This window comes from Echiichthys vipera, assembly GCF_963691815.1.
Source record: "Echiichthys vipera genome assembly, chromosome: 17".
Classification (NCBI taxonomy): Eukaryota; Metazoa; Chordata; class Actinopteri; order Perciformes; family Trachinidae; genus Echiichthys; species Echiichthys vipera.
The window spans coordinates 19,131,268-19,144,230 of record NC_139842.1 but is presented as its reverse complement, the minus strand read 5'-3'; the positions used below and the strand labels follow the sequence as shown (position 1 = coordinate 19,144,230).

Here is a 12,963-nt window from a genome sequence, read left to right as displayed (position 1 = left end):
CTCTATGTGCTTTTGGCACTCCTGTAAAAGTACATAAATATGCTCATATGTATGTACTTTTACTAAAGTATCATTCTGAATGCATGACTTTTACGAAGTACTTCTTCCACAACTCAAGGTTCAAGGTTTCTTTATTTTTGTTGTGCAGATGCAGCCTTCCAGGGTTAAAACCAGACATCACTGAAATGAGGGCAGTACAAACAAGTAATATCATAGTATCAAAAAGTAGTCTCCAGTATAAGAACTCCTGAGAAAGCCCTGAAAAACAACTTCTACTCACATGCACCCCCACACACACTTAAACACACACACACACACACACACACACACACACACACACACACACACACACACACACACACACACACACACACACACACACACACACACACACACACACACACACACACTCAAAGGCTTGCACCACTGCATAAGAGTGCCATGTACAAGTTAGCACAACAATAATATATAGCCTAAAATTGCTGCTTAATGTTTTGCAAAGGTAAAAACACATACAAACTCATGCATATAAACCTTTAATGTGCACAAAAAATGTTTACCCAATAGAAAATGTATACAAATATAATAGGTGTACTCATGTGTACTGTGTGTGTGTGTAGAGACAGTTTTTTGAGTATTGATGACCATTGCCTGGAGGTTATAGCTTTCTTTTTGCGTGGTATGTCACAACATCTCTAGTCATCTTAACGACTTTCATATTTTCCAGGCGAAGTTCGTGTGTCAAGGTTCTGGGTAATGTGTTGGGAAAAGTAGAATATGAATTAGAATATCATGACAAAACGTGTCTTGTAGGGAGGGAGGATGGGTCAGAGTAAAGGGACACTACAGGCAGGCATTAAAGCATAGAAAATAGTCCCTATTCAAGCGTGTATACAATCCGTTAGAGTGCAGCACCCCCTGTTGGTCACGACCAGAAACTACAAACACCTCAACAATAATCAGTTCTATTTAAATCAAATTCATCTTCTAAGGCCTGTCCGGATGTAAAAATATGTGTCTAAAAAAATGGTTCTGGGCTGTATTTTAAAAAACCTAGGCTTGAGTCTTTGTCATGAGTGGGTGGAGACGTGCCCACAGTGCCAGAGCAGGGGCGGCAAACTTGACTGAATCTTTGTAAAGGAGTTATAACAGAGATGGACAAAGCTCAGCAGGGTGGCTTGAAACTGTCAGGAAGAGCATAAAATGTGAAATTCCCTTGATCCACAGCCATCCACGAGTTCTCTACCTCACACACACACACACACACACATGCATAAACAAGCAGGTTTGGTGGGGTGGGCGGGAGGCACAGTTTCTTTCAGCCAGTCATTTAATGCAGACGATTCTGTGTTTGCCTCTATTTGTCACACTAAGAAACATCAATCTGGACATTCACGAAAATCTGAAAAAAACATAAACAAACAAACAAACAAACAAAGCCCTCCTGTGCTCTGGTAGATATCAGCCATTGCTTAAATTTAAACTTAAAGGCTGTGCACAGGCCTATAACATTTTATATATTTGTATTTCTCCTCTCAATTGTAGCAACAACCATGTTAGACAGGGTTAGAGATTAAGTCATGCTTGCTAATCCTCACAAGCTGTGATCTATGCAGGAGTAGATCTGGTCTATGTGGCTGCAACACCGCTCCTTGATTTAAAAAAAAAATGGGAACCTCTTGGTGTGATTTCTCAATCTCAATGGTCGTTTGGTTTCTTATTAACTGGAACGTAGCTTATCATGTCTCCCTCAAAGGATTCCCAGCTCGGCATTGCCAGAGCTGAAACTCTGTCTGATTCTATTAGTAGAAACAGTAGGCCTGTGTTGTTTGTAACCATTTGGATCCTCAGTCTTTGCCAGCAGTGTTTGGAGACACCCACTACAGGAGGTCACAGACCGAATAACCCAATTCTTACATGCATATGATACAATTGTTGTTCAGAAACTGAAGAAACAGTGTGTGTGTGTGTGTGTACACTGACACATGCACATTTAATGAAGTCAGTCGACTGACAGTTTTACAGTGAACAGTGGGATATTCAATATAGTATCTGAATGTAAAAATGTGCAATAAAACGGATCATTAAAAAATATATTGATATCCATATTTTTCATTATCAAACAATAATTTAAGCAGTTTATTTTTTTCACAAATTGACAATGGTAATAAGGTAAAGTTATGTAATATGTATGAGTAGATTGTTAGTTTTAAACCCAACTAGAGCTTTCTAACCACCAGTAAACTAAAGGAAAGCTACAGTGCTGCCTTGTAAGATCCGGGGGGCGTCTACTTCCTGAAATTAAAATACTTCATCGAGAGCGCTGTTGAATAGGCGCTGTTTTTCAATTTGTTGATATATATTTTTTAGCAGGCTATGGACTAGACGATCCAGCATAATGTTATACCGCAAATGTGGTAATAAATCGTAAATCTGGAGTGGGGAATCCTTATGAGAAAACATTACGTACCAGCAAATACACTAACCCAATACACACGCTGGCCTAGTTAGCAGGAGGCTAACGTTAACAATGTCTGGAGCTTGTGGTATTGATATGTAGGTTATTTTTCGCGTTTTAAGTCTAACGATAATATAAAAATAAGAACACATTTGGTTCAATAATATGAAAATAAGGACACATTAGGTTCAAAACTACGCTTGTTTATTTTCAACGTTAGCTAGCATTAGTTAGCTGCTTTATGCACAATATGGCGTTGAAGCTAACGTTATACGGGAAACTATAAACGACTCGCTTCATACCGTCGTGCTCGGTAACTCGTAACTCATAACGTTTATTTCGGTTGTAAGGTTAGTGCGTATGGCTTCACATTTTATGAAATAATGCAGCCACCCTTTTAAACAACGAGGAGGGGCTCGGAGCTGTGTTCGTAGCGGCAGCCTGACAATAAATGTCGTTTGTTTACGCTGATTCCACAGTTGCCCCCCCAAGCTCTCTGCCCCACAACGTATCACTCCGCACAATACACCGAATATTCAAACTGAAACATTTACCGGTCCAAATGGCACCAAAACGATGAGTTTTTATGCCACTAAACGTGAGAAATAATTTCATTTTGATCATGATAAGAATTCACTTATTTCCCTGTGTGAACATTCAAAAGGGACTAGTTTCCGTACGAGGCTTTCATCATTTTGCCTTGAAAACAGGAGGGGTTTTGATGTATTACTAAATCAACGATAGACAGTGAGGTCAGCAAATAAAAATAAGCCCCTTGGTCTAACGTATATAATGTGCTAATGTGTTCCAGTTGTAATATAATAGCATTACAAAGTGTTTTAATTAACTCGTATTTCGAAAGTTTTATTCGTGCCCCCCTTCATTTGTAGATGGTATCACCCATAAAATGCCCCGGACTGCTTTCTTGGTGTGGATTACGTACTTTTGAGTGACTATTGAATTGTCCAATCAGAAAATACTTTAAGCTTAGCAACAGCAAAGTTACCCTATTGTCCAATCAACAAAGAGAGGGGTGGGCTTTGTCGTGCTCAAGATTCTAACATTTGATTGGTTAAAATGCTAGTCAGTTATTGTGGACTTGTGGACTTTGTAGTTCGGCGCGGAGGGGCTTCGGTAGAGTTTCAATGCAGTAAAAACCACACGTCCCACAATCCAACGGGCGTTACTAACCGCTGCATGCGCGCGACCAGAGGCGGATCCGCTATATAAACGCGAGCTCCCTCTTCTTGAGCAGCACACTGGACACTGTTGTGACGGTGAGACGTCGTCTCCGGGTGAACGATAACGCTGTCAGCATCGAAACAGTTAATGGTAGTTAGTTAGCGACAGTTGCTCTGACAAAACCCTCGGAGGAGTTAACAAGTGTTTACTGTTCAGAACTTTACTTCCAATTTGCGAGAGTTTTAAGAACTCAAACTTTATTCCATTCTGGAATACGTATATTTTGTTTAAATTGAGTTTAACGTCTTTTAACGAACTTTGAAGCTAATTTTTTTTTGAGAACACGAACAATGATCTAAAAATGCGCTAAAAGTGGAGTCATCAGAGCGGATCATCAGGATGACAGAGCCAGAAAGGGGAACCCATCACCTGAAAACTTCAGGCAGCCCATCAGGTGGGAGCAGCGGAGACGCGTTGGAGCATCTCCCAGCCAGGAACCGTGGCGCACCAGAGAACGGCAGCAGGGGGCGACAGAGGGACCAGAAGCAGCAGCGGCGGGCGGAGTACTGTGGGGATATCAACACAGACAAGTTATGGCAAATGAAAGGCGGACAGAGGGAGGTGTGCCCTGTCTTCGCAGCCGGAAACGAGCTCCTAAAGTGCCCAGCTCAGCCTCACCAGAAAGCCACAGTTCACGCAGTGGGTGACGGTAATCACATCACGCAGCATGGGATAAACGGCGAAGGCATCCCGCTGCAGGAGACTTCAAACCATGTGCAAGAGGACAGTCACATCGACTCCGACACTGGCTTGGATGCGCGCCTGGGCAAGAAGAGACACAGGCGCAGGACCTCCAGGAAGAAGCGCAACTGGAAGCCTTATTGCCAACTTTCCTGGGATGAGAGGAAAGCCCTGGAAGAGAAGGAGACGGCCAGGGCGTCCCGGGTGAGAGAGGAGATGTTCGCCAAGGGGCTCCCGGTTGCCCCCTACAACACCACTCAGTTCCTGATGGATGAGCACGACCGAGAGGAGCCCGATCTCAACACTGAGACCGGGGTCAGGCGGACCTCAGGGGTCGGCAGCCGCATGGAGGACACGGGCAGCGAGGAGGAACTCTTCGACAACAACAACGAGGAGGATGATGATGATGACGGCAGCGGAGGAGGCAGCGACGGCATCGGCAGGCCAGGGAACGCAGGTGGGGAGTTTCTCCAGAGAGACTTTTCCGAGACCTACGAGATGTACCACGTCGAGAGCCTGCAGAATATGACCAAGCAGGAGCTGGTGCAGGAGTACCTGGAGCTGGAGAAGTGCATGTCCCGGCTGGAGGAGGAGAACAACCGGCTGAGGCGCGCCGTGGAGCCCGGGGGTATGACCGCGGAGAGCTCCCTGGTCCGGCTCAGAGAGCTGGAGAGGGAGCTGGAGAGACTTAGGGCTCAAAACACGGAGCTCCTTCTGCAGAACCAGCAGTGCAATGACAGGGGCCAAGTCGCCACCAATTAAAGGACACCATCCAAGTGGGGCAACACCCCTTTTCAATAAAAAGGTAAAACATGGGACTGCTGATTTAAAAAAAAAAATTGTCACCAGTTTTCTGTAATCAGTTTGTCATTTGCATTGCAATACGTTTCTTTTCTATTTGGACTGTAAGGGTGTCCTGTTCATTCTTTTTTCAATAAGAAATGTAAATATTTAAAAAAATATTCTTTTTATAAAGAGAATGTATTTGACAACACGAGGATATTCTGTTTGTTTCATCTCTGTAGGTATCCATTGACAAAAACAGCTCCATTTTTTTACTTTACAATGTTGCATTTGCCCCCCCACGACAAATACATAACAAATCACAGCTAATGTGGTCAGCTTGTTAAAACTGTTTTGCAGAGGTAAATCCCAGAGTGAATATTTTAACAGTTGTGTGTTAACATTAAGTTCAAATAAAATGTTGAAACCCTGCTGTCATTGTGTTGTAAAATGCCTGCTCTAAAACACAGGAAGCGGTTCATAAAAAGCTGCAGTGTGAAACCGCTGCTGTTGTCACCGAGACAAACAATCACAAAGGTTTTTTTTCTTGTGAGGATCTGAAATGGGCCAGGCAGACATCAGTGGGCTCTAAAGAGGAAGCATACACGGACCGTAGCAGAAGAGGGGGATGGGACATGATGGACATGCTCTTTATGTGAAGGTTAACCCTCTCTGAGTTTATTCTAGTGGGGGATATTCTGCAAGAAGAAATAAATGGGTTTATTCCACTCTTTTGAAACAAATTCATAAAGGGGTGTGCTGGTCATGTCAAAAGCCAATTCATTTATTAAAGCTATATGATCACACGTTTCAGTGGATTCCCAGTATTGCAGCTAATTTTCACAGATTGCATAAATAGTCATTAATTAAAAACAGTAGTTTAGATAGTTGTTATTCATGTGCAGAGGCAATCTGTGCCATTTATCTCAGAGACCTTGTTCATCTACAGCCTCCAGATGGAGCCATCGAGCTCCTGTTTTAACTTTAAGCCTGAGCATCATCCTCCTTTTACACAAAATCCCACTATTGCCAAAAAACAAACACACCAGCGAACACTTTTTAAACATAGTTCTGTTTATTTACATCATATAACCTTGCTTTAAAGCACACAGCCGTGAGGGAAATGGTTTCAGGCGGACGACTTTTCTTTTTTAGTTTTTGAAGTCCAGTCATTTTTCATATTAGTTATACTCAAAAAAGCAAATTCCAAATGTACAGAGTACAATATGTTACATATTAAGATACTATGTACAAAAAGATTTTTTAAAAATACAACAATGATACATTAGGTAAAAATCACATTTCCAGACAACACACACACACCGACTTGTTGGGTTTTTCCTTTTTTGATGAAGTCATGGGCATCTGTGAGGAATTGGATGTTGTCTGACATGACCTAATGGTGGTTTCGGGTGGGGCTTGTTAGGTGTACCATATTCACACACTGTGGATCACTAATAGGCAGACAGAGAGAGATGAAACGCAGCTGAGAGAGTATACTATGCCTCTGCCCTCTTAGCAGCATCGGTAACAGCTGTTAACGCCTGTGTTAAAGGCAAAGAGAGTGCATAGACATGTCCTTGGCTTGAAGTGTGCTTTCTTTTTTGTCTTCTTTACAGCCTCTCAGTTCGACCGCTTGTATAAAATGTACACATCTTTGGGTCAGTGCCTTAGTTATTATACCATCAACCACAGGAGAGGAGGGCGGAGACCCAGAAACAACAAAAGGAAACGGAAAGATATGAACTGACCATGGCACTGCAGAACAAAAAAAAACACATTCCAGAAAATCAGGCACTTGTAGAAAAAATTGTGAGGTAAAGACAAGACTATAACTTATCATTTATTATTATTAATATTATTTTTCATGGGTTATTTGGTCAGATGAAAAACAAGACTTAACTCATGACTTATGGAAGTTGCACCTCCTGTTATTTTATGATGGTGAAAACAATAGATCCATTCAGTGTTCCTCTAATGTACCGTTTCCCCACAGTCAGGGAGGATTTATTGGAGTCTGACCTTATGGAAAACTCCTCCTCACGTAACCCCCCAAAGGTAATAAACGTGCAGACGGATGAATCCTCGGAGGTGATGTGATGAAAACACAAAGATCCCCACAGATCGAGGTGAAAATGTAGCCGTTTGTATGCGCCACATGATATTTTAACAGTGTGTTAAATACGGCGAGGCTTCTCTTTTACAAGGAGGAACATATTTTGTCTTGCGCTCAGTAAATATGAGCAGATCTGTGGAGGCATTGCTCAGTAATCCCGACATTAAGAAGAAAACAAATGAGGTCAGCCGTCACAGTGTGGCGCTGAGCTGCCTGCAAACTGCCTAATATAATGTAATAATTACCAGATTTCTCCTCTTGCTACATGTGGTTGCTAGATTGTTGGAAGTACAGTCACCAGAGAAACGTATTGGTGAGACTGTATCTCGTTAGGTTAAAGGATTTCTGCACAGTGCTGAGAATCAGAGAGAAAGGCCATCTATGGGGAAACAAGGGGACAGGTTTAGTCATGTTCATCTCGTCTCCTGTGAACAGGTACACCCAAGAGGTGAGATCACAATAAAAGTACTTTTTTCTTTTAAATTTAATACAAAATATATATAATATATATATATTGAATATAAAACAAACAAAAAGAATATATTAAGGGTAGCGTTTCAAGTAACATCTTGAAAGAAATGACTGTGCACTTGTACGCACTTTTGTAAACCATAAAAAAGGAACTAAAAAAAAAAAAGTAAAAACAAATATGATAACATAATATTTATATTTACAAAAGGTTAACTTAACAAGGCTTTGTACAAATGTTACAAAATTGTTCAACACAAACAGCTGCACGCTCAGACATGATCACACGTATTGTTGCGCAAACACAAAACATTAATAACGAGCAGAGAGAGAGAGAGACGAGTGTATTTTGTGACCTACTGTGTGAGTCGTTTAGAGTATAAATGAGAGTATTACAGTGTCTGTGGTCTGAGGAGGAACAGATTAGGAAGACTGATGCGAAAAATCAGCGGAAATCCCTCTTGAAATGGTTTTAAACTGACCTTTATGTAATTAGTGTATGTGAGTGAGGCTGACTTGCCTCTTTGAGCTCACTAGAGTAGGTTTTGTAATTTTGTAATAATTACCATTACGCTTTGTTAAGAAGCACCATTCTCTCAAGAACCAGAGGGATGTTGAATTCCAGACCCTGGTCACTTGAAAGGGATTAAACCCTTTATTTTGCCGTGTGTGAGCCGTAAAGGTAGAGAAGACGCTCTGTTATTACTCAGATTCTTGGCTGTAACATTGATCGTGATGAGGTCTGTTTGTGTCTCTGTTCTGTATTATTTCTATGAAAGAAGCACACATATAGTAAAAGAAAAAAAAAAGTTTTGGCAACACTGGAATGCCCCTTTCCATGCAAATAAAGCTCATCAAAAAGGATAAAGGGCAGGCTGCTCGTAAAAGACCTGGTCATTGCTACACTGTGTTGCACCTGGCAACTAACCACGACCCTGTTGACGCTGCTGCCGGTCTACTGACCTGCAGGGAGTCAGCGGCTCAGCCTGGACCCCCCTTACAGAAGCCTATTTTCCTTGCAGTGAAGTGTGGGGTCAGCTGGCAGGGCTCACAGGTACTGGTGGAATCTAGAGGTGGGTGCTTGACGTGTCGCCGCTCCTTGGTCGAGCCCGTCTGTGTCCCGAGGCAGCCCTGGTGTTTTGACCTGGTTCTGAGTGATCGGAGACAGGGGGAACTCATCGACAGTCAGTGTGGGTCTCTTGTCAGAGATCTCAGTTGGGGAGGCCACCACGGTGTGTCTGCGCCAGGCCCGCCTCTTCCTCCGCGTCTCTGGTGACAGCGGTTTTCGCAGTCCCACGCTGCGCAGGTCGTCGGCCGAGCCCAGCAGACGAGCGCGGACGTGCTCCGCCAGAGACCTGCCGCCGGGGCCCGTCGGGGTGAAGGACGCTGCCTCGCTGGGTGGCAGGGAGGGCTTGGACCGAGCCAGGCGCAGACTCTCCTGGCTGCTGCCTGAGGAGGGGTTGGTTCTGGAAGTCTCCCTCCTCACTCTGGGTGCACCATCGGACCCAGAACCGGCCCCGTCCCCCTCGGTCGTGGCCCCAGACAGCTCCATCAGGTCCAGGGAGCGAGCCTTGCCCTTCTCCGACTTCAGCTTCTTCCTGGCCAGAGTGTCGCACTGGATCAGCTTGTGGGAGTTGAAGGAAGGCCGCGAATGCAGTCTGTGAGTGGTGGAGGAGGAGGAGAAGGACGAGGACGAGGGCGTGGTAGACCGCGCCCCTCCTTCGCTCCTGTTCGCAGAGTCTGGTGTGAGCGCTGTGGGCGGGGCGAGCACGTTTGTGGGTGAGAGAACAGGGGGTTTGTGGTGTGTATAGAGGAAGCTGCGCGGGGCTGCCGGCGGCTGTGTGTTCACAGGCGTTTTTGGGTGTTTATCGGGTCTCTCCTGGGTAAGGGAGCGCGAGGCGAAGCCGCTCTCATTGTCCGTCTCGCTCACCAGCTCGCTGTGTTCGTCGTCAGCATCATCTCCCCTCCCCTCTGACCCCAGGCTACGCCCTAACGTGGAGAGGGTGGAGTAACCAGAAACAATTGAGCGAGCATCCTCCGGAGCTCTCCACTGCGGCCCCTTCACCTCCTCCCGCACCTCCTCCTCGTGCAACAACATGGCTGCCTGCCTTCCTCCTGCCTCCTCTTCGTCCTTACAGCACGGTCGACTGGGAATAACAGCCGCCACCTCCTCTTCTACCTCCTCTTTCACTCCGCTTTCAACAACTTCCTCGTCTTCCTCTTCCTCTTCTTCTTCATCGTCGTCATCCTCCTCTCCCTCTGCTCGAGGAGCAGTGTCTCCTTCGGGCAACTCTGTCCCCTCTTCCTCCTCTGCCCCTAAATGTCCGGCTTTGATTGGCTCATGCTCTGAGTCGTCGTCGGTGCTGCTGCCCACGCGGCGGGCGTTATGTCGCTTTCTGCGTTTGCGGCCCGTAACAGCTGACATGATGGACAGAGTCAGGAAGTCCTTGGGTGTGAGGTCTTTCTTTGACCCCCACGACCCCTGGAAATAAAAAAAAACATCACTTATTACTTATCACTTATTTTCAGTATATGGTTAAAGGGATAGTTTGGATATTTCTCCTCTACTGCAGGTAATAAACTGACTATGTCACTGTGGATAAGTAACTATGGATGAGAACACACTTCAAAAAAACTGAACAATCCCTCTATCTACTGCTGTCTGACAATATCTGTGTGTATGAGTGGTGTAAGAACAACCAGAGTGACAATGCAGTTTGTAAAGAGACGTTACCTTTGATTTAGCTGAGTCACTGTTGGTTGAGTCTGGGGAAAAGAGAGTAAAAAAACACCAGCGGGTCAGAACCACTGAAGTCAACAAAAAGGCCAGAACAGTCATGGTGGAGGACACAGAGGCTGTTGCTGTCACTTTTTTGTTTCTAAAGGACAAAATCTAAAATAAATCACAGAAAACTGCTACTGTTATGTTGCACTTCTGTTCACACTTTAAACCTTGATGTCGCAGCGGGTGTTTTTCATCAGCTGTGAAGGCGAAACACCCGCTGTGACATCACAGATTGGGGTGTAGCTAGAGCACAACATGCTTGAAAGTTTAAAGGTCCCATATAATGCTTATTTTCAGGTTCATACTAACTTACTAGAACATATTTGCACCATTTAATGTTAAAAAAACACATTATTTTCCCAATACCATCTAATGTATTCACACTGTCTGAAACACTCACACACTGTTTTAGCGCCTGTCTCTTTAAGAACCCCTCCTGGTAAAGCCCAGTCTGCTCTGATTGGTCAGCGTTTCTGGGTCTTCTGCATTTGCATCTCTGCACCGTCATTGCAGCTGGAGAATGACTGTAGCAGCACTTTTTTTAATTTATATATAGAATAGCTGTGACATCACAACCGTACAGAAGTCCTGACTGCTCGTTTAAAGACACAGTTTCTGAATACAGGCTGAGTGTATTTCTCTGTGGATTAAGTGTTTTGATACTTTCACAGTATTTATAAAGCACCTCTATCTGCCTTATAATAAAAAAAGACACTTACATCTGACTGTACAATAGGGGACCTTTAAGCAGTTTTGTGTCCTGCTTCTGATTGAAAAAAAGTATTTAAAACAAGAGAAAATCCTCTTCTAAATGTTAAGGAACTCGTCTTCCTCTGTGTCCTCCGACCTTGATGAACAACACAGATGTACACATGTGGAGGAGAAACAGTGACTGGGGAAGCAGGGGTTTGGTGTTGGAGGCATTAGGAAACCACGGCACACACTGATGACATCACCAAAAAAACACTGACAACATCAATCAGTGAAAAGAAGCGTTGGGCAGGCGTGAAGGCAGAAATCATTTTGAGTCGAGAGTATGAAAAGAAACATTCCCTCACAAACACAACAAAGGTTCGGAAAAAAGCTGTTTTTGTCTTTCACATATTTGGAGTTGTTTTCTCTAAATCTTGTGGGGTTGTTTCTAAACAACAATTATCCTAAATATCAGTCCAGTTTATTTTTTGTGCTGCTCCCAGATGGTGGCTCTGCAGTTGGCCAAACTCTTACCCTTCATATCTGAAACGCACCACTATTAAAGCTCCAGTGGAAGAACTTAGTTTCTCCCAAAATGCAGCTTAGCTTTTTTTTAGCTGTTTTGTGACAGCGTTCTACAGAAGGGGGACACATAAAAGGGAGAAAAAGCTTGTAAGTTGACTATATAAGCTAAATTCAAGCAATTTCAAGCACTTTTCAAACCTTGAAAAAGGCTCATTAAAATTAAAGTGTTTTCAAGGTTTTCCAGCACCTGTAAGTACCCTGTGATTATGGATTTCTTTGCCTAACATTGTCAAAAATAAACTGCCCTCCCCAGGTTTAATGGACCTCATTTTCCTGACAGACTGAACCATATGACTTTTGACTTCTTTCTTTGTGTTCGACATCACCAGTGAGTTAGCTTTAATGTTAGCTTGGACCTCAATTAATGAACATTTTGTCAAAACGACTGTTTCACCTAATAGATAGGTGGACAAACCAAGGAGGAAAGGTGAGAGTTTGAGGCACTAACTGAGCCTCTTACAAACAAACCAGGTTAAAAGAAATGCATCTCTGCTGTCAGTGTGCCTCTGAAATGGCAGGTCTGAAATGGCGCCACCTAGAGTCCCTTTGGCACTAAGAGGAGCCTGATGACTGACGGAAACTGCACTAGTGAGGGAGTTGTCTCTGAGTGACAGACCACAGTTTAGACTCCAGTGTCAGATGCAGCAGCTTAAACAGGCGGAGAGCCGTTAATTCATTAGTTAGACTGAAGTGACATGTTCTTAGAGAGACCTCCGTCTGACACTGAGAGGGAGACGGCGACTTTAAGGAGGGTAATGGAGAGCACGGAGACACAAACCATCACCAACACTAACAGTCCCACCCTCACACACACACACACACACACACACACACACACACACACACACACACACACACACACACACATTATTTCACTCTAACAATATGGCGCGCGCGCACACACACACACACACACACACACACACACACACGTATTGCCAGGGGAGTTCCCATCCTACCGCAGTGGCTGCTCCACAGGCTCAGCTAAGAGAAGGAAATGCAGAAACGTACAGAGAAAGTGAAAGACGAGCAGAGTGTAAGGGGAAAAAAAGGTCAGCAGAAAAGGAGAGAAGTGTATCAAACACAGAAACACTCCGAGTGCTAACGGATGCAAGACTTTTCATTTCTCATGCTGCGTTCCAGTTCTGTTGG

The 12,963-nt window shown here is 44.1% G+C and overlaps 2 protein-coding genes across 14 annotated transcripts in view; one reads left to right on the top strand and one right to left on the bottom strand.

Annotated features, from left to right (window-relative positions):
• The first annotated feature begins 3,730 nt into the window (after positions 1–3,730).
• On the top strand, positions 3,731–5,588 carry hexim1 (HEXIM P-TEFb complex subunit 1). Its single transcript, XM_083931895.1, has one exon. The coding sequence runs from the start codon at positions 4,040–4,042 to the stop codon at positions 5,141–5,143; it is 1,104 nt and encodes a 367-aa protein (XP_083788021.1). The 5' UTR covers positions 3,731–4,039; the 3' UTR covers positions 5,144–5,588.
• A 640-nt stretch (positions 5,589–6,228) lies between these two features.
• Positions 6,229–12,963, bottom strand: part of arhgap23a (Rho GTPase activating protein 23a) — a 79,282-nt gene continuing 72,547 nt past the window's right edge. For 12 of the 13 annotated variants that reach the window (XM_083930982.1, XM_083930990.1, XM_083930991.1 and 9 more), the window contains 2 exons: positions 10,483–10,514; positions 6,229–10,230 (listed from right to left, as the gene is read on the bottom strand). In XM_083930982.1, the coding sequence (XP_083787108.1) occupies positions 8,797–10,230; positions 10,483–10,514 (1,466 nt within the window). In that variant the 3' untranslated portion in view covers positions 6,229–8,796. The remainder of the gene's footprint in view (positions 10,231–10,482; positions 10,515–12,963) is intronic. The other variant, XR_014593574.1, reaches the window with a different exon arrangement.